Source organism: Phycodurus eques, chromosome 14, assembly GCF_024500275.1.
Source record: "Phycodurus eques isolate BA_2022a chromosome 14, UOR_Pequ_1.1, whole genome shotgun sequence".
Taxonomy (NCBI): Eukaryota; Metazoa; Chordata; class Actinopteri; order Syngnathiformes; family Syngnathidae; genus Phycodurus; species Phycodurus eques.
This window is the reverse complement of record NC_084538.1, coordinates 3,791,866-3,814,381: the sequence shown is the minus strand read 5'-3', so window position 1 is coordinate 3,814,381 and position 22,516 is coordinate 3,791,866. Positions and strand designations below refer to the sequence as shown.

Here is a 22,516-nt window from a genome sequence, read left to right as displayed (position 1 = left end):
ACGTAGACAGATCCACCCCTAAAGCGAGCCAATTTCACCATAGCAGTAAATATACTTTTAAAAAAATTGTATTTTGACGAATGTATGCTACAGACATGTTTTAATACACCAAGGAGCTGATTTGAATTATGACCCAAAAAAACCGAATATATTTCACAATTTCCTTAATTATGAAGACAACTATAATTGCTGTAATGTTCAACCCTGACCACCAAGGGGCAGTGATGGCATATCTTAACACCTTCCTACTTCCTCATCCTCCTCTTCAGAAAACCAAACTTTATTATGTTGTCAAATTTTACACCACAAAACTAATTTAAAAAAAATCTAAATACCCTTTTACATATTTTTGGCTAAAACAGTGGCTAAATTGCTAAATTAAAAAAAATGGACCTAACAATTACACATTTTCAAATAATTTTTGTCAAGATGAAAGAAAATGGATTCTAAAGCAGTCTTTGCCAGGTACAGGAGTAAAGAATGAATAAAAGTAGTTTTAAAGAAAGATAATAAAGGCAGAAAGGAAAGAAGGAACAGAAGAGGGAAGGACACAGGAAGGAAGGAAGAAAGGAAGTACGACAGGAAAGAAAGGAGGGAGTGAAGGAAGACGGTCATGAATGAAAAGATGCTGGGAACGAAGCAAGTTTGAGGGGAAAGAAGGCAGGGAGGTAAGAAGGACTAAAGGGACGTTATGAAGGAAAGATGTCAGGAAAAAAGCGGGCCTGTGGGGAAGGAAGGCAGGTGTTTATGAAGGAAAGATGGGTGGGAAGGTAAGGAAAAGAAGAGAACAAAGCTGGTCTGAGGGAAGAGGGAAGGATGGCGGTCAAAAGGAAAATGTGATACAGTGACATACAAACATTTTAAAGCGTACAACCAACTTTTGGCCCACCGTGTAGTGAATTTATCCAGTATTTGGTGACGTTTTAAGACTTCCGTAACTCCTGTCGTCGCCATTTTGTTGCCCTCGTTTAATTAGTGGCGCGAAGACAACAGCCGGCACCGGAGGGGGCGCGACCATATACGTCACTGGCCACGTGATCCGGAAAACGTGCTCTTTAATTCTTGGTCTGGCATTGAGCATAGCTGCTCGGGACGAAGCTGCCACTATCATCATCACCGTCATCATCCTCAAGTCCTCCTCCTCCTTCTTTGCGGTGCTTTACACCCCGGCGGAGCCTCACCATGTCCGGTAAGACTCCGACGACACGTTCGGCCGCCTGACTCCTCTGCGGTACTCGTTCTGTCTTGTTCTGCCATTTTAAATGGCGTTAATATTTGTTTTGAACAGCGACACGAGTAGCAATAGCCTAGTAGTAGTAGTCGTAGTAGTAGTGTCGGTTAATATGAATATAAAACTAGTACGTGAACTGGTACTCTCACGACAGCTTTATATGTATTATTATTATTATTATTATTATTATTTAATGAGTTGCTGCAGCAGTTTGGAGACCAGAGAATCAAGCTAGCTTCCGACCGCCATTAGACCTCCGGTGTGGATTTTCAAAGTTTCAGTTTAAACTATGTATGTATTCTAAGATTTGTTTTTGTTTGTTTTATTACATATATAAATGCTTTAGAATGCCAATCGACGCATAAACGAGACTTAGTTTGAGCATTGCTGGTGTCGTAAAAATAACCAGTATTGGGAAGTCAGTTTTTATTTTTATTTTATTGTTGTTAGCTGTTTTTCAAATACAAGTAAAATTGTAATCATGGAAAGCCAATTCATTTAATTACACATTTTCTCCTGGTAATGTCATTGATTACAATTGCATACATTTTGTTATCAGGTACATAATCTCATTACATGTTATGAGTTGCTCCCTAACACTATCTGTGGCCTGTATGGCAAAATGTCCCAAAGGTTAAGAATTATAGACACCCCCACCCCTTTTTTTCTGTTTTCTTTTTTCCCTTCTAAACGGCATATTGCATTCATTGGTGAAACTGGCTCCTTTTATGGGTGTGCGAGCCCTCCTCCTGCCCTACATACTGCTGGATAGTTTGGCCGTCTCCTCTTTTGGCCGGCTGCTTGCTTCTACTCACGCAATGGCTCTTAACCTTGTTGGAGGTGCTGAACCCTGCAAGTTTCATACGTGCATTCACCGACCCTTCGTGATTGTGAAAATAAAAATGTATTTTCAAATTCAATGGGGTATATAGTTCATTAGTGCAAAAAATGAACACTGCATCCATTGCAGTTTTCACACACAAAAACCTATCTCAATATGTACTGGACCAATATGACCTTTGCTGTTTCTCCCGAGACCTGTTCAGAAAATGCACAGCTTCAGATTGGAAAATGCCACTCTTCTATCATATTGGCAACAATGTCTGTTCAGATATGTCGACCATCCTCAAAGGATTGCTCGCACAGATATAATGCAACAAGGGGTTGTAGCATATTCATTCCAAGGCACTGTTTAGAGCTAATCGTCGGTCCAAATTGATTCTGTTTCCTGAGTGGAACCGTTAATGTTGAAAGTGGAAATGGCTCTGGTTACATCACCGCGACTTCACGTTTCTCCACTCGGTTGCGTCCTTTAAACTTGCCCAAAAATCGGCTCGTTGCTTCATTAAGAAAAACACTGGCCTAAAATGAACACTGCTTAAATGTAACACCTTTTCCCCCAAAGCTTTTATTTTTTTACAGTGGCTATCCATAACTTCCTGTGACAGTGACTAACTTGATCTGGTCGTTAAGTGGTGGACGTGCAGTCTCACTATGAGGTTGTGAAGTTCATTTCCCTCTCCTCAAATACTCGTAAACCATTATGTCACAACTGATGTTGACATTTGCATTAGCAATAAAGACGACAAAAAAATAAATGCATAAATACGAAATTGTGGCAGTAGGCTCCAGTCAGACCATCGTACTGTAGAGCCCCTGGGCTGTATTTGCAAAAAAAGGCTAATTTCAAAGCAAGCTCATTCAGAACCATCCCTTTAGGAAATGACTGCGTTCTAGATTGTCTCACTCTCGACAATCATTTTAGAGAATGGCCTATTTTTATAGTGATCTTCTCATTCTGAACTCCCTTTTAGAGAGTGATCGATTTCGAAGATCTCCTTCCAGACTCCCTTTTGGAAAAGGATTAATTTTAGAGACCTCATTTCAGACTCCCTTTAGAAAATGACTGTCTGATTCTGGACTACATATGAAAAAAAAAATTACTCCGTAATATTTGACCAATATTCTCATTTAAGACTGAAGATAAATGCCAATTTTATGGATGTTCTCATTCCCGACAGCTTTGAGAAAATCCTTCTTTCTAGTAAACGACGACTTCAGTTAAACGCCCGGTACTCTTTGAAGTGGCTGGCGACCAGTTCAGGGTGTACCCCGCCTCTCGCCCAGAGTCAGCTGAGATAGGTGCCAGCACGCCCGCGACCGAAGTGAGGATAAGCAGTACGGAAAATGGATGGATGGATATTGGGGGAAGTATGTCTGCGCTCAAATAGACGCCACCTTCAAATCAAAAGTAAATAAATGCATTACTATTTGAGGAAACAAACCGTAAAAACACAGTTTACGGCAACTTTTTGTGCCATCCATTCGACTGGATAAGTATTATTCAAATGAAATGTGGAAATTAAGAGTGCTCGGTAAAAAAAAAAAAAAAAAAAAAAAGTTGCATTAACCATGATTATTTTGGTGTTTTAATCAGATGAAGCCTTCGTGACGCTGGCCACCAACGACGGCTACGCCAAGGGGGCCATGGTCCTGGGCTGCTCGTTACGAGACCACCATGCCACCAGGAATCTCGTCGCCCTCATCGGACCTCATGTTACGGAGTCCTGCAGGTAACTACTGTAGACCTTTGCTAGTCATAGCGGTTTGGGACAAAGACCCAATGCGAATAGCAAAAATTTGAGTAATGGATATTAAATGTATATATCTGCAGTTTTTTTTTTCTCTCACTGTCTGACATGAAATAGACACATTTTTTCCCGTTTTAGGTAAATTAGCGTTACCAAGATTATTTCTCTTTGCTAAATGCCTGAATAATGAGGATATTTCTTGACAATTTTTCATGACTTTCTTCAAAGTCGGCAAGTTTTAAACTATTTGGGGGAAAATCCAGATGAAGATGTCATGTCTTTGGAAACTTCTGATAGGTTAATTGATGACCTTTGAGTTAGAGACACACCTGTGGATGTAGTTGAAGGCAGACCTCAAACACACTGCTTAAATAAGTTGTTTATTTACATCCAAAGGTGCAACATCATGGAAGTCAAAAGAAATCACCCAAGATATCAGGAAGAGAATTGTGGACTTGCACTAGTGTGTGGTTCATCCTTGGGTGCAATTTCCATATGCCTGAAAGGGAGGGGGACCCCTTTTTTAGAACGCATGTAAACATCTTGCTTGAACTGCATATTGTTATCCTGAAGGGATTCAATTTAGACAGTGATATGAATTTTAGGCCATATTGCTGGCCCCCCAGGTACAAATTCTTTTATTTCTTTTGACATACTTGGAAAATAATGATTCTGCTCTGAGTAGGCTTATTTATTTATTTTAAGCAAATAGTTCTACAGAAAATGTTGAGTTGTTTGAGTTTGCCAATGGCAGACGGCAAGGGCTTACTATACATTCATCAATAATTCATTGTGTCAACGTGCTCTCCATTTTGCAGGCAGGCGCTGCGCTCCATCTTTGACGAGGTGCGGCTGGTGGACGTCATGGACTCCGGCGACGCTGCCCACTTGGCCCTGATGCAGCGTCCCGACTTGGGTGTGACCTTCACCAAGCTGCACTGCTGGACACTGACTCACTACGACAAGTGTGTGTTCATGGACGCCGACACCATGGTGACTAAATGTACCCTTTATCTGGCCCCGTTTGAACTGATTGATGGTAATACCAATGCGTTTTGTGTTAAATGTAGCAACCTCCCACATCTTCTTTACTCCCTTTCAGAAGCGATACAGGTTGTGTTAATCGACTGACTATAATCAAGTCAGCCACCCCCCGTTCTGAAATTGTCATTCCCTCCATGAAATGTAGGCACTCTCCAACATCGACGAGCTCTTTGAGCGGGAGGAACTTTCGGCTGCGCCAGATCCTGGTTGGCCAGACTGCTTCAACTCAGGGGTGTTTGTTTTCCGGCCGTCTATCGAGACGCACGAGAAGCTGCTGACTTTCTGCGCTGACAACGGAAGCTTCGACGGTGACACTTTTTTTTTTTTTGGCATGAAAGCTAATGTTGATATTGAGTTACATTGTGAATTGTGCCAGTCCCATAGACTAGACTCTAATGTCCTACTTTGATGGAGCAAACGACCCTGACCCTGCTCCTGGGGCTCCCCAGCAAATCTGTGCAAAAGAGGCCTCTTGAGCCATGGAAAGTTCACACTTGTAACCTGTGTGGTGTCTCCATTGAAACAACAGTTAATCACTGATGGCAATACCAATAGATTTATTTTTTTCCTCAAAGATGACAATTTAGTATCCCAGTCCAGACTTACTTCAGAAAATGACAGTCTAGGGCAATCCTCTCATTAGTGTAATCAGGTCATGGAAAAAAATATTTGCGTAATCTGGTCATTCTAAACCCGTTTTGAGGGAAAAATAATTTTATTGTAATTTTCGGTCCAGACATCTGATTTAATTCCAGACTCCATTTAGAGAACGACAGATTTTCGAGCAATCTTCACATTCGAGACCCCATGTAGAAAATGGTGTATTTTAGTGTAATTGTCTTGTTCCAGACTCCCTTTAGAGACTAAGACTATTTTTTTTTTTTTTTTTTTTTTTTTTTTAAAATTACTAATTTCACAACAATCTAAATTCCAGACTGTTTTAGAAAGTGTCTGACAATGGATGATTAAGTAATCTTCTCGTTCCATACTCATTTTGTAAATGGCTGTTTTTAGAAGGGATCTCATTCCAAGACTCCATTTAGAAAATGACAAATTCTTGAGTGATCTTAAAAAATGACTAGTTATGGTGATCCTCCCTTTTAGAAATGGAGTCAACATGCGTTTGGGTTGTTCACAGGAGGCGATCAGGGCGTCCTCAACAGTTTCTTCAACACGTGGGCAACAGCCGACATATCCAAGCACCTCCCCTTTGTCTACAACCTCAGCAGCATCGCCATCTACTCTTATCTGCCTGCTTTTAAACAGTACGCATGCACACACACAACCATGATTGCGTAGTAAACCATTAAGTATGTTTGTGTGTTAAGAAGCATATCTAAGGTCAGTTCAAAGGTGGTCTTTTTATGTATGCTTGTCCAATTTACAAGAGGAGGAACGCAACCTGCCCTTGGCGTCACCTTCCTCTTTTAATTTTTAACGTCTTCCGTGTCCGCGCAGCTACGGCCGTGACGCCAAGGTGGTCCACTTCCTGGGCAAGACCAAACCGTGGTGCTACGCCTACGACGCCCAGAGTGGTGAGGTGGCTGGCCGCCCCGAGGGCCCCGACAGCGGCCGGCTGCACCCTGACTATCTGCAGTCTTGGTGGCGACTGTTTGCCACGTCGGTGATGCCTCTGCTGCAGCGGGCCTATGGTGACGCCCCCTTCGACAGTGGCGTCATGCAATTGGGCAATGATGTGAGTTATTGCTTGACGTATGGTCCAGAAATAGCCCTCCCAAATGCTCGAAACGAATGAACACTTTTTAAAAAAATTGCAACTATAGAATGCAAAATAATGAATTAAAAAAAAAAAAAAAAAAGTTATAGTTTAAGCCTTAAAGACTCATCCCAGAAGCTGTAATCACATTACAATACATTTTGTAATATTTCTGGAAATCCCAGGAATAGGTTTTTCAGCAAACAGCTTGTTCTACAGAAAACAAAATTGAGTAGAGGAGTTTGCAAATCTGCAACTGATAACTGCTATAATTGTCTGTCAATAGTTTAAATCATATGTCCACAAACACCATCAATAAAACCTAGCTTACATTACCCTTAAAATACATCATTAGATAAAAATATATGGTTTGGTTGAATATTTTGGGGTTTAAATATACAATGTGTAATTCTTTCAATTTGTCAGTTTAACAGTGAACTTCACCTGGGAGTGACAAACTGCTTGAAGCAAGCACACTGTGCCTCTTATTTGGAGAGCTGTGTGAGCGAGTCTTTGCACTTTTCAAAGAACCCCAGAACACTGAACAATAAAGCGGTAGTTGAAATCACATGAACATGCATCCATAAATTTGCACAACAAATAACCATACAGTGTACATAAAGAAATGCAGGGCGTTAAAATTGGAACTTCAGGATAAGGGAGTAAGCAATCTTGAAAAGGTGACTTTTTGAGTCTGGTTTTAATCAATGATACGGATGGTAGGTGGCAGGGAGTTCCAGAGTTGGGGAGAAGAGTGACTGAAACCTCTGCTTCCCATGGTAGTGAGGTTAACAGAGGAGGAGTATTGAAGGAACAAACGGGAGCGGTGCTATGGAGATGGAAGGTGGGGCTGAGATTGTGACTTGCTATAAATGTTTGGAGAAGAATTTTGAATTCTGAAAGCCAGTGGAGTTGCTGTAAGATGGGGTGATATGGTGGTACTGGGGAGGTTTTGGTAAGTTGGGAGTTTATGAAGTGAGTTTTAAGGAAGACTGATGGGAAGTGATGAGGCAGTGGACAAGACTAGTGGTAACCACACATTTCTTAAGAGACCGTGAGCAGGCACTAAGGAATACTTTGTTTAAAGCACGTGGGAGAGCTAAAACTATTAACTACAAAAACAAAAACAAAAATCAGCAGATGTTAACCTATTGCGGGGTGGATCTGCAACATATTTCTTATGACAAAGGGGGTTCGGGTAAGTTCCTTTTTTCACCCCCCCCCCTCTTTTCGATCCTCCCTGGTAATGCAGGATAAGCTTCACCAGTACGAGTGTGGCGATCAGACCGCAGCCGTCACGTCCACTGCCGCCTCGGCCGGTGTCACCACCCCCCCGCCCATCTCCTCAGAGGAGCGAAAGCAGCGCTGGGAGGCGGGCCAGATCGACTATTTGGGCGACGACTCCTTTGCCAACATTGAGCGCAAGCTGGATTCCTTCCTCAAGTAGGAAGTAGGGCTGTGACTGACAGAGGAGAGCACGGGGACCTGTAAAGAAATGGACCCCTTCACCCCTGGCCCCCCCGCCACCAGCCAATCACAGAAGAGTAATTTAGAAGATTGGCATCTTCCAGCCTCACTAATTGCACCTTCTCTCTCTGTGTGTGTGTGTGTGTGTGTGAGTGACAGTATGTGAGAGAGCGCATTTCTTAAAATGGAAAAATAAACATTGTGGGTGGTTTATCCTCGATGAGCTTGATTAGTTGATTAACACTTAAATCTCCATTAAATTAGCTACTTGGCATCAACAGTGCATCCCAGGGATGGGAGCAACTCATGATAATGCCATCATACTTTACCAATAATATGACATTTGTGATTATTCTGGACAGAACAATCCACAGTATCTCACTCTGTACCCCAAGAACATGGTTAGTAGCATTAGTGACTTCGCATCAACACTGCATACCAGAGATGGGAAACGGCAGAGTAACTCAAGAGAATGTCGCTATCGTGCTGACCATCGTGATTTTGTGATATTTTAGCTGAAAACAATCCGTCAGTTACTGAAAAACAAGATTCACTTTCAATTAGCGTTAGCAACTTGGCAACGACACATGATACTTTAAAAAAAAAAAAAACAACAACAACCAGGTAGCTGACCACTGTTGACCCTTGATGAAATTAGCATTAGCGACTTGGCATTAACACTGATAAAGAGGGTATGGAAATGGCAGAGTAATTAAAGCTATCTTTCTTGTGTTAACCCTCACTGCACACTGGGAAATTTAGTCGTGATAATGTCACAATGTCGTTCCAATAATACGGCAAGTATGATTTTGTACAAAAACTATCTACAATGTGTCACCACGTCTCTGAAGAACACTAACACTTGATGAAATTAGCATTAGTGACTTAGCATCAACGTTGGATATCGCTAACTATTGCTATCGATATTTGACACTTGTGAACTGCTGCTGTCATTTTTCTATTTTTTTTATTCTTATGCCATGTCAAAATGGATATTTTGTCCAACCTATAAAGGATACAGTTGGGCAAACTTTAAATATGATAGCACTTAAGCACCGGAGCGTTCGATACCAGATGGTAGGAGAAAATGATGCATTTTCCCGCACTTACAGAGTGATCGACAGGAATGAAAGTAATATATCAATATGTGATGCCTCTGTATTGAAGAAAATGCTATGGTAACACTTTTGTCCGATGTTTCCCAACAGTTGGGCAAGTAAAACAAATACATATATACTTGAACAACTACAACCCCATTCCAATGAAGTTGGGACATTGTGTTAAACAGAAGAGAAAAAAAACAGAATACAATGATTTGCAAATCATGTTCGACCTACATATAAATGAATACACTACAAAGACAAGATTCAAACTGATCAACTTTGTTTTTCGGAAATAATCATTCACTTAGAATTTGATGGCTGCAACACGTTCCAAAAAAGCTGGGACAGGGTCATGTTCACCACTGTGTGACATCACCTTTCTTTTAACAGCATTCAATAAACGTTTGGGAACTGAGGACACTAATTGTTGAAGCTTTGCAGGCGGAATTCTTTCCCATTCCTGCTCGATGTACAGCTTGAGCTGTCCGACAGTCCGGGGTCTCCGTTGTCGTCTTTTACACTTCAGAATGCGTCACACATTTTCAATGGGAGACGGGCCTGGACTGCAGGCAGTGTTATTTTCTTCTGTGATGAAAAGTACATGTTTGCAAATGTCTTATTTTGATTAAACAGATAATCTGCCTACTTTCATCAGAGGACTACAGGAATCTGAGAATATTTAGTGTTGAGAGGCTGAAATTCTGAGGATTTGGACAATTTCAAGTTAAACAAGGTCCCTAAACATTATCAAAATAGTTGATTCAGTTGATAATTGATTAATTGTTGTACCTCTAGTTTGAATGAATTGGCCTTTTATACAGTGGGGTTGGAGGTGCAGGGTGGGTGGGGGTCATGTAAGCGGCCTTGTTTCTGGCTGATGGAGCAGGGCTCCGTTTTTTTGTTTGGGTTGCCCAGCAACTATTCATTTGGGAGGCGGGGGGGTCAGGACTAAAGAGGGGGTAGCATAGTGGGAGGAATGGTTAGCATGCCTGCTTCACAGTTCTGGGTTGAAATGTCTGGCATTTCCAATGTGGAGTTTACATGTTGCCTCCGTGTTTCTGTGGATTTTGCGTGTGAAATCATTGTTTTTTTGTTTTTTTAAATGTACTTTTGAAAGCTTGCAGGGGGGAAAAAAATCAACATCTCTAGATACTAGATTATGTGACAAGAAACAATGAAAATGATTCACAATGTAGAACTTAGGCTGGAATTTGCCCTCAAAAAAGTATTTGCCCAAGTTTTTAATGAATCATTATAATGTATCAACAACTAAAGTTTTTACCGTATTCTAATTGAGGTGTACCTGTATGTATGAGCTGTGATTGGCCGGCGACGGGATATGCCAAGACAGGCAAAAATGTTCCTTTTGATTGATCTTTCCCTACTCCCTCTCGCATGCAAGTCCTCGCCACTGTTTATGGTCCCAATGTTGCGATTCCTTGCCTTCATGACCAGCTGTCTTATTAAAGGTCAGAGGACAGATTGTAATTTTTTTCTTGATAACTTGACAAACCACATATGCCACGTGTTTTGAGAAAGCATTGGATACACGAAGTGTAGTTAGGCAGAGGCTGAAACCAGCTGCGGTGCCAACTATCTTTCCTACGGCCATCGAGACCTCCACCGCCAGCAGACAAGAGGTGAGCATTTCCTTGTATATAGCTATTACTCTATTATGGTTACTATGTACTGGGGAGTAGGGGGAAAAAAAAGACCCACACAGTACTGTCGTCTAGTACTTTTGCCTATATGACAAGCCAACAGACGTGTAGAGGTGAAGGGAGGGGCACACAATATATAGGAATACTCCATCCTATGTAAACGCTGAAACATATGAAGATATAATACGTGTAGTCGTGACCAAACATATTGGCAACCCTGGGCTGGCATTATTTCAAGCTGTGTGTATAAAGGGACATGCTTTTGACAAACATGTACGCGCGTCTACCTCACTCCATTGTGGGAAATTGTCCATTTCACCGGTGGAGGTTGCATCACAGCCTAAAAATACTGTTAAAATGTATATTTATATATAAAATCAAGAAAAAGGTAAAACATTGTCATTGCGCAATCCCCTTGTGGCCAATAAAAGATGAGCAACTTGATAACAGCTTGTTTTTTTGTTTTTTTTAATGTGCTTACTCAACAATATAGAAAACAATCTTTTACAGTTCAAACATGACAAACACAGGGCGAGTGTCATTACCTCTACCAAGGTTTTTCTCACACATTTTGGGGCAGAATCAAAACTTGAATAAAATTTCTGTAAGATTTAGCAGCAGTGTACATTTTAAACTCACAAATGTAAAAGATCGATTTTTAGCCTTGGCGGAAAGTCTTGACCCCTTAAAAGAGGTGTGGGGGAACATTTTGAGCTGGAGCTTATCCCAGCCGACTCTGGGAGAAAACCCGCACAAGCAACACGCAAACTCAACCAACAACAGCCCGAGCAGAGATTCAAACCCAGAACCTCAGAACTGTGAGGCAGATGTGCTGAACATTAGTCCAACGTCACGCGAAAAACATAAACGAAAACAGATGGAAGATTTTAGACTTGCCGTGTCAATCTCTCAGACGTGAACCCTACAGAGAATGCATTTTACCTGCTGAAGAGACTTTAAGGGAGTAAGCACAAAATACATTTTCAATCAAACAAAGGTTTATGATGGTAATATTTGGAGCATTTGTGGCTTCCTTTTTTAACAACTGATTTTCCCCCACCCCTGACTGAACTGAAAGTGTGGAGCACCTTGATCTTAAGATAGCAACTAATGGAATAAAGTTTGAAAGAGGTAACATAGGGAACAGGCAAAAGAGACTGGGTGCTCTTGTTCACGTTCTACAACTCCATGAGCGCCTTGATGTCATTGATGCGCGACGTCTTGCGGTCGGCGCCCACCGAGCCGAACGCCGCCTCTGCGAGGTCCTGCTTCTGCTTCTGGATCTTCACCATGTTCTCCTCCACAGAGTCCTTCACGATGAACTGCAGCATATATGAATAATATTTCAGCGTATGTTTTATGATTTTTAAAATGCAACTTTTCTCCCATTTCCCACCTTGGTGACAAAGACTTTTCTCTTCTGACCCAGACGGTGGCAGCGGTCGATGCACTGCTCCTCCGTGGCTGGGTTCCATGCCTAAAGAGACACAAAGTTAGAGCCGGGCGATACGGCCTTCAAATAAAATCTGATTTTAATAACATTTACTCACCTTTGCTTCGAGAGAAAGTAAATGACAATCACATTCAAAACAAGTTTTGCTTCCCCACCCCACTTCTGGGATTTGCTTTATTTCTCCTGACAAGCTTTTCTTCCCAGCATTAACTTGTATCAACTTCCAAAGAAATAAGGGAAATTGTTTTTCTTTTCAGATGAGGTGAAAATAATTTGACTGTATTTGCAAAAACCTAAACCTTAAAAATACTGATAGTTTTGTGACAATACTACTCTTATTCTTGTACTAATACATTATTATAACTAATAATACAACAGGACTATTTTCGCAGCTACGACAATTTCTTTTGTAGAAATATTTGTTCATGTAAAGTACGACTTCATTCTGTCCTGAAATAATACGACTGTTGTTATCATAAAAATACGACTTTATTCTTGTGGAAATACAACTTAATTCTCCAAAAGTGGTTGCATCAAGAATACCTTCACACTAATTAATCAGATTAAAGTCAAATCCATGTAGAACAACGATAGAAATGCGCTCGTTATCCCACCTTATGCTCGTTGCAATACAGTATTTGAATTAAACACACCGACACCCACACACAAGGTACTCACGGGGTCCATGAGGAAGACGTGGGAGGCGGCGGTGAGGTTGAGTCCGACGCCCCCGGCCTTGAGCGACAGCAGCATGATGGTGGGGCTGCTGGGGGCCGCGCTCTGGAATTCTTGGATCACCTGGGTTCGCTTCTTTTGGGTCATGGTGCCGTCCAAGCGCACCAACCTGAAGCCGTGCTCCCTAACCCGGACAACGTCGCACCTCATAAGACGGATGGCCTTTTCGGACTTGATTGACAGGCGGCGCTGGGTTTCTGTGCGTGTTACCTGAGTGGCGTCTCTAGGATGGTGAGGAAGCGGGTGAATTGCGATACCACCAGACACTTGGCGCCGCCGTCTTCACGCTGCAGACGTAGCAGGTTGCCAATCAGGGCTTTGATCTGTGCATGCACGCGCAGGAAACACCATTCAAAACCACAGAACACATTTCCAAAGTTAAAAGATGTTGTGTAAAAGAACATGATTCAGGGGGGAGAGAAAAAACAAAACAAAAAAAAGTCAACCGGAAGTAGTCCGGCACAACAACAAAAAAACATACTTTACATACTTCATTCTCGTAAAATGATGACCTAAAAAAACAAAGTGGTTGCATTGACTTTCATTAGCGGCTAACTTTTTACGCTTTTGACAGTTAGAAGAGTTGCGCTCGTGTTTGTACAGGTAGATTTCTCTCGTGTGTGTTTGGGTGGTGAAGGCGTTCCTAATGTTGCGTCCGGTGCGGTGCACTACCTTGGAGCTGGTTCTCCACTTGCTGGGACTTCTTCCTCCACTCTCTTCCCCCATCTCCTCTTGCGGGAACTCCACCAGCTCGCTGATCTTGATGTCACTCCGACAGAGAGGGCAGCGAGCACTCTCCTGTTGGAGCGCAAGTCATAAATAAATCTCAAATCTTGACCTTCAAGTTACCAACCAGCAGGTCCCAAGTTACTGCGGCAAAAATCAAGCAAGTCATGTGGCATAAGCAAGTCATAAAGTCAACTTTATTCTTGTAAAATTCTGAAGGAAAAAAATAACAACCTTAATTCTTGGAAAGATTTCAAATGACAAACCCCCCGTTATTCTTCACGACTTTTTCTAAAGTAATCCAACTTTAGTCTTGTAGTATTACATCTTAAATGTTTTTTAATTCATTTATTCTCATTAAATTACAACTTCTCCTACATAAAACAACTTCTCCTAACATTATGAAACTTACTAAAAATAAAAAAGGACTTTTGTGAAGTGACAAACCTTTTTTAAAAATATTACTTTATTCTCACAAAAGTATGACTTTTTCCTCAATAAACAATTTTCCTGGGGGAAAAAAAAACCCTACTTTATTCTCATAAAATTATGACTTTATCCTCAAACTTAATTCTGGTAATTTACCTGCAAAAAATAACAAAAATCTGCAAAAATCCAGTAATATGGGTGCATATGGCCTTGAAAAAAAAGTGCTTCAATGTACCGGACAATCGGCTATATCGGACGATTCCCCGCCCCTATTAGTTTGAGTTACTTTTCCCTCACAGAATTATGAACTTCAGTCTCTTAAACTCACAACGTTTTCTTACAAAAAATATTTTATCTCATAATATCATTACTTCTTCGAAATCAATAAAAACCACTATTTTCATAAAACTGACTTTTTTCAAAGACAAGGTACTTTATTGTCATAAAATTATGACTATGTTGAAAATGCAGATTTTCAAATGTAAACAGGCGAGAGTTGTCAAGTCATGTAGTTCAAGTCCAAGTCAAGTCGAGTGTCACGAATACCAAGTCAAAGCCAAGTGGAGTCTTTCAGAAGTCCGAGTCGTAAAAGCGCCGACTCGACGAGTCTCACTCGAGCTCTCCACTGTTAAAAACGTGAAGTCCGGCTCACCTGCTCGGTGCCGATGACTTGCGCGATGCAGGGACGGCAGTAGACGTGGGCGCAGTGCGTGATGACGGGGAGGCGCACCGAGTCCAGACACACGGAGCACTCCTCGTCCGAGCCGCTGGCCAGCACCACGCGCAGCTTCTCGATGAGGCGCTCGCGAAGCTCGGCCGGCGTAGTGGCTAAGCCTGCGTGGATCAGAACAGGGAACCGTCATAAGTGGTGCCACAGTTGTTTTTACCCCGTTGTCTTTTAATCGAACTATTCTCGTAAAATTGCAAACTTTTTCTAAATTAAAAAAAACAAACAAAAAAAAAAAACAACTTGATTCTAATAACAGTATGACTTTTTCCAAAAAAAGACTATTCTTGTATAATTGAAAACAAAAAAATTCTAAATACAAAATACAACTTTATTATTATACATAAAATTACACATTTTTCAAACTGTTCTCAGACACTGACAACTTTAGCCTCACAAAACTGCACATTTTTCCTGGAAAAATAAATGTGATTCTCATAGCATTGCGACAAAATGTATTCTTGCAAAATGACCTTTTTTTCCCCTCATGAAATTACAACCTCTCACAAGGTTGCAATATCTTCGCCATTTTAAAAAAATTGTCATAACCTTGTAAATTAAACACCAAAATGTATTGTCATAAAATGACTTTTTCTTTCATGAAATCACAACTTTATTCACTTGATGAATGATGACAGAATCTTCCTCCCAAACAATTCCTCCCATCACAAGCAACGGTTGTAGAAAGTGCGTACCTGCATCTGAGGCGGTGCTCGCCAGCAGGTCAGGGTGGCAGCAGTGCTGCCGGAGTCTCATCAGGATGGACAGGACGTCTGCGTAATTCCTCAAAACTGTGCCTTCAGCAACATATCTACTCAAAAAAACAACAAACAAACAAATCAATTCAATGGAGTTTATTTGTCACGATTACTTTGTTTTTTTTTTGTTTTTTGGGGCTTATATAGTTCAAACCACATCCATGCTGAGTTGCACTGCTTGCACTAACAACATGGCTTTGAAGAGAGAGCACACTCATGTTGCTAACTTTAACTTTTATAACGATTTGCTCGCTATATATAACAACTTGTCCAATCCAGCGGGGAAAACCCCCAAGCTAATCTTGTTTGGAAATTGGAATAATGTCGCTGTCATTTGCTTTTCTATAAGCGAAAGTGAAAAAAAAAAATCGATTACAATTGTATTTTTGCAAAAAAACAAACAAACAAACAAACAAAAACAAATTTCCTTTGAATGTCCAGCCCAGCCCTCCCGACAACCAAAATACTGATTTTTTTCCCCGTCTTTTGTTCATTCGTACCTGCCGATGATGTGTCTTCCCTCTTCGCGCGCCACTTCGTACTCCTCGCGCTCCGCAGCGCTGAGCTCCACCTGCTCCACGCAGACGCTCTTCTCAGGCAGCGTGACCAACGGGCGACCGTCGAGCTCGCTGCTCTTGGAGCGCCGTAGCGTGATGCACTTCACCAACGTCTGCAGGTTCCTGACAAACAACATGGATTTTTCTTATCTACTCGACTTTTCATCCTGTTGTCTTTGTCTCTTCTATATCCATCCTCCTGACTACCAGTGAAAAAAATATGATCAAATCACCATTCTTTTTTTTTTTTTTAAACTTCCCAATCTTTGAGAGGTAAATAGAATATATTTAAGATATTCCAAGTCCAGCACAGTGGCCATCGAAACTCCGTACATGTGAAATTGGACTTACATGGCAATCAGTTAGTCCCACAGAAAAATCCAAAAGTGAATACAAGAATGAATTTAACATCAACCTAACTGTCCATCATCGCTTTTGTTTTTCTTCTTTGTGATGCTTATTGATGTATCGATTTATGGAGTTGTTGCTTTAATAAAAGTATCAAAGCAATCGCAACCGCTGTGCGAACGAGACAAATGGCCTCCTTGATAAATTACGTGACGTTTACATCGCTAAAAAAACAAGTATAGTTGAAAACATCGCCGTCGTAAACCAGCTCTGAGAGGAAGCTGAGATCACTGCGCAGCGTCAGAGGATTTCCCAGCTTGCAAAGCGTTGTTGTAAATGGTTGTTAAAGAATCCTACTATATTTAGAGGAAGCCATGACTTAAATCTGCTGGCCGAATGGCAACGGATGGATACACTAGTTTATCGTACCTTTTGCCATCCAATGGAAGAGCACAATAATTGAAATAATAGAAATAATAATGCTGTGAATATATATACACTTTCAGTTTTAACCTATTTACAAGACATCATTGATTTTCCTAAGATCCAACGTGTACCGAAAACCGTGACCACCAAACTGAGAAACGAACTCAACCGTGGATTTTGTGAACCGTTCCTCCCATAATATGTAATATTAAAAATATTTGATAAGACTACTATTTCTTCTTTGATGATGTATTTCAATAATAATCTAATTATTTTTGATGGGAGTGCTTCCTGGTAGTTTTGAACTTCCAGTAGTGACCGCTTTGTCATGTTAGCCATCATAGAAGGACCATTTGACGTGTTTCGGTACAATGTTGAGTAAAAAGTCCTCTATAAATCCGGTTTATAATGACAACAAGGCTTCTGCGGCGCATACAGCCGAAAGGTAAAAGTCGCCTTACTGCAGGCCAGCTCTGTCTCCTTGCGTCACGGGCCTCTGGATGACTCGATTCCACCACTCCCTCACGTCGAACGGTTTGAGGCGCAAGAAGGCCAGCAGCATCCACAAGTCCTTCACACTGTTCTGGATGGGCGTGCCTGGATGGGGACAACGGACAGGTGTCGTAGATTAACACGCGTGTGCCGCCGTGACGGCCGACAATGGCACTCAGTGGAGCGCAGACCTCCGCCGCGGTGGATTAATCCGGATTGCAGTGGTCTGTCTAGCAAGTCAAAGAATACTTGGCAAAGAACAGCTGGGAAAAAAAAAACAAAAAAAACAGATTTGCAGGCATTGGAACAGGCGCTCAGAACATTTAGATTCGACAAGCCAATTAAAATGAAAATATCTTCTATCGAGACAATCGATTAATGGACAACTAATCGATTACAAATTAATCAACAATTATTTTCATAACTGATTGTTTAGAAACATTATTTAACTTCAAATTGTCCACATTCTCGGAAATTGAGCCTCTCAACAGTAAGTGTTCTCATATTTCTGTAGTCCTACATGAAAGCAGACTATTTAGCTTCCTTTGTGTTTCATCAAAATAAGACTTTAGCAAACGTCTGCTTTGACGTTAGAAAAGAATGATCGTCGATATTTTTGCTTGTTTTCAAACAATTTCCGGACCAAACCAGTAACTAAATCCTAATCAATTTACGTTTGGGCATTTTCTGCACTATTCATTTTAAATGATGTCCTGTTTCTGAATAAAAGCATGTCAATTCCAATGTTTTTGATCCGATCCATTTTTAATCGGAATCATCCTTGAGATGAGAATATTCAGAGACATCCATCAATTTTCTATACCACTTATTTTCATCAGTGTCACGGGGGGAGCTGGAGCCCATCTCAGCTGACTTTGGGGCGAAAAGCGGGTCACACCCCGGGCTGGTCACCAGCCACCCGGCTCTCGTTTGTTTAATTACGAAGGTGACAAGTACAATATATCGTATTATTCAGATTTGCGTTTGGAAATATGAAAATATTTCTACTGTTTGCTGCTATGCACAAATAAATAGTTGATTTTATCAAAAGGACAACAAGTTGGTTGCTCATTATTAAGTGAAATGGCTTATTTCTCCTTTGTATACATAATTGCTCTTTAACCAAGCAATGAATACTCGATTATTTGATTGCATTTTCAGTAGGATACTCGAATACTAAACTATTCAATAGCTACAGCCCTACTTCTGACCCTGAACAAAACAAAGCGACACCGGACTCTTACCACTAAAAACGTCGGAAGGGTAGGTGACTACCAGTGACATCAAATTACGATAGCAATTACTGTGAAAAAAAATATCATACAATAGGAAAGCCCCCAAACTGAAACAATTTTCTGTCCCCCTAGGTAATGGGTCTTCCCTAGAGAATAGCACAAAACGTACAACCGACTGTACCGTTCGGATTCAGGGGCAGAGGTAAGGGCTCCATTGAGAATCGCTGCTAACACCTCTTGTGCTTGGTGGAAGTAACGAGGCCTACAATGGCTGTGAGTGAGCGAGCGTATGCTGTGTACCCGACAGGATCCAGCGTCGCTCTGCTCTGAGGTCCAGTACGGCCTTGCTCATCTGCGTGTTGGGGTTTCGCACCACGTGGCCCTCGTCCAGCACCACCCTCAACCAGTTGATGTCATGCAGGGGACTCCTGATATTACTCTGAACAAATGTGCTCCCATTAGAACTAGGAATGAGCCAGAAGAGTGCAGGCCCTGTGGAAATTCACTTCTGGGACAATTTGTCTGAATTGCCATATTTACCGCGCGACATTGATGGCAGTGGATCATATAATAGGATGAAAAGAATTCCACATATTGTTCAACTGCGCAACATAATCACGACTCTATAATCGTTCATAAGTCTTGGCTTCAATAGTTGTCATTTTAGAAAATGGAAACATGATAAAGTGGAGAGTGACGCGAGGCAAGATCTGAGTAAAAGCAGTTGAAATAGTAAACGATATAAAATGCTGATTCATGTTCTTATCAGGACGATTCATTTGTTGGAGGAGGATTTTAAGGATTTTTTTTTAAGACATTTTTTTTTAAGACATTTTTCGCAAATTCACACGTTTTAATTAACGATAAACATTGTTATTCAAAATCTTTGCTGGTACATATTAGTAGGCTAACTTAAGGTGTCATATGTCATTGCGGTAATATGCTTCAGTTGGGTTAGGGTTAATCGGTTAGTTTAAACTGTAAACATAGCACATACTATGATCCCAGGACAATTTGTATTATTTCTAACTCATCTAACATTACCCTTTAAAATACGTTAGATGATTTTTGAATAAATGCACCAGTAGTGTGCGTGCATCAGGTACAAAGCTTCTCCGTAACTCCCATTGACAAACGAGGCCAAATTTACAGAGCCGTGAAAAAGTATTTGCCCACTTTTAACTTCTTTTTCCCCCCCATAAATTCCCCACTTGAATGTGAACGAATGAATAAACATAAAATGCAGTTTTTCAATGGTGGTTTTATTTATCAAGGGAAAAAAACTATTCAAAGCTACCTGGCTTTGTGTGAAAACGTTATAGGCCCCTAAATCCAAAAACTCGGTTCACCTCAGCAGCAGCAACAACTGAAATCAAGCGTTATCAATGACTGGCAATGAATCTTTCTTTGACTCACTCTTTCCTGTGGAATTATTTTAATTCAGCAACACCAGAGAGTTTTCAAGCATGAACATCCTTTTTTGCGGTAACAGCATTTCAATCAGATTCAAGCCCGGACTTTGTCAAGGCCACTTCAAAACTTGAATTTTGTTTTGATTTTTCATAATCTTTGATGTGCTTTTTTTTTTGGATCAGGTTTGCAAGATCATTTGGGTTGAAAAGGTTCAGGATGCACTTTTTGAAGCTATTTTAGTTGGTCTTTTACGCCTGTCAATTGACAAGGCTGAATTTCTCATTAAAATGTTGAAGCAGAATTCAGCGTTGGATTGTTGGCCCGCTAATTGGCAACATGAGCTGAAAGGGGACATGGGTGAAAATAAAACAGGAGGATATTTTGCGGCTGGTCCTGCGCTCCCATTCACCTGAACATAACCGTGCACATTTCGGCTGCAATGACCACAAGCTCCTAATTCATCCAGTTAATTCTAAATTAGAAATATAGTTAAGTATTGCTGTAAACCAAATCATGTACACACTAGACACTGTATTTGTATGGCCTGGTGACGCCTGAGACTCGCTCGCTTAAAACCTGGAAATGCCACTTTGCTGTTCGGCTGAGTTTAGTGGGTGGGTAACAACCACGAAGTGGGCAGGTCCTTGAAGAATTACTAACTGCCTCCATCACAAACACACCAGTCTGATCTGGTCGTTTTGCAAGCCTTATGCCGTTTATTGCCTTTTGCACTCAATCCACATATTGTATGGAGGTCAAACTTCAACCATGTCACAGACTATAATTTTGACCCATATGTTAGGGAGAAAAGAGTTAATAATCATTTTTTTAAAAAGGCCATTTTGAAGTTGATTTGCTACTGTGTTTTGGACCATTGTCCTGCTGCAGAACCCAAGTATGCTTTAGCTTGCGATCACAAACCGATGGCCGAACATTCTCCTTTTCTCCTTCAGAAGTTTCTGGTCAAGAGCAGAATTCATGGTTCCATCAATTACAGCAAGTCGTGCAAGTCCTGAAATAACAATGCAGTCCCAGGCCATCACACTACCACCACAGTGTTTGACTGTTGGTATAATGTTTTTCTGAAATGCTGCTACATTTACGCCAGTTGTAACGGGACACACACCTTCCAAAAGGTTTAACTTTCGTCTCGTCAGTTAATAGAATATCCTCCTAAAAACCTTGGGAGTCATTCAGATGTTTTTGTTTTGCAAAAGTAAGACGCGCCTTTATGTTCTTTTTGGTCAGCAGTGGTTTTCGCCTTGGAACTCTACCACGGACGTCCTTTTTGTCCAGTCTCTTCCTTATTGTTGAGTCATGAACACTGACCTTCACTGAGGCAAGGGAAGCACAAAGTTCTTTAGATGTTGTCCTGGGTTCCTTTGTGACCTCCTGGATGAGTCGTCACAGAGCTCATAGGGTCATTTTTGTTGGCCGGCCACTCCTGGGAAGGTTCAAGGCTGTTCCATGTTTTTCTCCATTTGTGGATAATGGCTCTCACTGTGGTACACTAGAGTCCGTAAGCTTCAGGAGTGGCCTTTCCAAATTGACAGATGTCAATTACTTTATTTCTCATATGTCCTTGAATTTATTTGGATCGTGGCATTTTGTTGTCTTTTGGCTGACTTCGTTTTGTCAGACAGGTTCTATTAAATATTTTTTATGATTGAACAGGTCTGGATGTAATCAGGCTTGGGTGTAGTCAGTGAAAGTTTCCCAAAAAATGTCATTAGCCAAGGGGGGACAATTACTTTGTCACACAGGGCCAGGTAGTTTTGAATAGATTGTTTTCCTTGGAATATTGCCAAGATGACTTCGCCGCCGCGTAAATGGCGTACGCACAGAGCAGCGCGCCAGAAAAAAAAGGTGGTGGTGGGGGAAAAAAAGCTCAGCAGAGTTGGAACTCACCGTGAAGTCAGAGGCGAGCACGTTGTAGGTGGTGAGCACCACATCCTGAGATGACAGGAACTTGGTACTTTTGTTACGGTCGGGGCCGTGGTACATGTATACATTCAGCTTGATGTCAGCTCGCACGTGCTCCTCAAACTGCTCCTGAGAACACACATACCTTCCCGTTTACCCCATGATTTCTAGTGTAGATGGTCGCCACGTTGATGACTACGCCTACCAGCCAATTGCTGAGGACCGACAGCGGACACACAATGAGAGTCGCCCCTGCCGATAAAGCCTCACCAGGGCTCTTTGCGGCATAGTAATCGGCAGCTGTTAAAAGACAAAACATGCAAGCTTCAAATTAAAACTATTTAAATACCGCATGTGCAAAATCATGAAAAATCAAGCCCTTGTCTCCGCTCTCAACCACTGGGGGTGTCCGCGGAATGCTTGAAACCATGCCCTTTTGATAAATGCATGCTATGTCATCTCCTTGCTTGGGAATTAAAA

At 41.3% G+C, this 22,516-nt stretch overlaps 2 protein-coding genes across 10 annotated transcripts in view; one reads left to right on the top strand and one right to left on the bottom strand.

Moving 5' to 3' along the window:
- The first annotated feature begins 1,034 nt into the window (after positions 1 to 1,034).
- Positions 1,035 to 9,983, top strand: LOC133413101 (glycogenin-1-like). Of its 2 annotated transcripts, none has more exons than XM_061697040.1 (7): positions 1,035 to 1,189; positions 3,669 to 3,804; positions 4,641 to 4,815; positions 5,012 to 5,174; positions 6,005 to 6,131; positions 6,325 to 6,562; positions 7,836 to 9,983. In XM_061697040.1, exons 1-7 carry the CDS (start codon positions 1,183 to 1,185, stop codon positions 8,028 to 8,030), a joined length of 1,041 nt encoding a protein of 346 aa, XP_061553024.1. In that variant the 5' UTR covers positions 1,035 to 1,182; the 3' UTR covers positions 8,031 to 9,983. The 2 variants fall into 2 exon arrangements, with proteins under 2 accessions (XP_061553024.1, XP_061553025.1); XM_061697041.1 differs by lacking the exon at positions 1,035 to 1,189 and adding an exon at positions 1,452 to 1,522.
- The window catches only part of hltf (helicase-like transcription factor), a 23,379-nt gene continuing 10,139 nt past the window's right edge, over positions 9,277 to 22,516 (bottom strand). For 4 of the 8 annotated variants that reach the window (XM_061697024.1, XM_061697022.1, XM_061697021.1 and 1 more), the window contains 13 exons: positions 22,242 to 22,336; positions 22,022 to 22,165; positions 19,001 to 19,139; positions 17,657 to 17,728; positions 17,435 to 17,570; positions 16,143 to 16,322; positions 15,580 to 15,695; positions 14,810 to 14,991; positions 13,675 to 13,800; positions 13,213 to 13,325; positions 12,946 to 13,126; positions 12,211 to 12,291; positions 9,278 to 12,136 (listed from right to left, as the gene is read on the bottom strand). In XM_061697024.1, coding sequence (XP_061553008.1) covers positions 11,993 to 12,136; positions 12,211 to 12,291; positions 12,946 to 13,126; positions 13,213 to 13,325; positions 13,675 to 13,800; positions 14,810 to 14,991; positions 15,580 to 15,695; positions 16,143 to 16,322; positions 17,435 to 17,570; positions 17,657 to 17,728; positions 19,001 to 19,139; positions 22,022 to 22,165; positions 22,242 to 22,336 — 1,709 coding nt within the window. In that variant the 3' untranslated portion in view covers positions 9,278 to 11,992. Of the gene's footprint in view, positions 12,137 to 12,210; positions 12,292 to 12,945; positions 13,127 to 13,212; positions 13,326 to 13,674; positions 13,801 to 14,809; positions 14,992 to 15,579; positions 15,696 to 16,142; positions 16,323 to 17,434; positions 17,571 to 17,656; positions 17,729 to 19,000; positions 19,140 to 22,021; positions 22,166 to 22,241; positions 22,337 to 22,516 lie in introns of all 8 variants that reach the window. The other 4 variants (XM_061697027.1, XM_061697026.1, XM_061697020.1 and 1 more) reach the window with 3 other exon arrangements.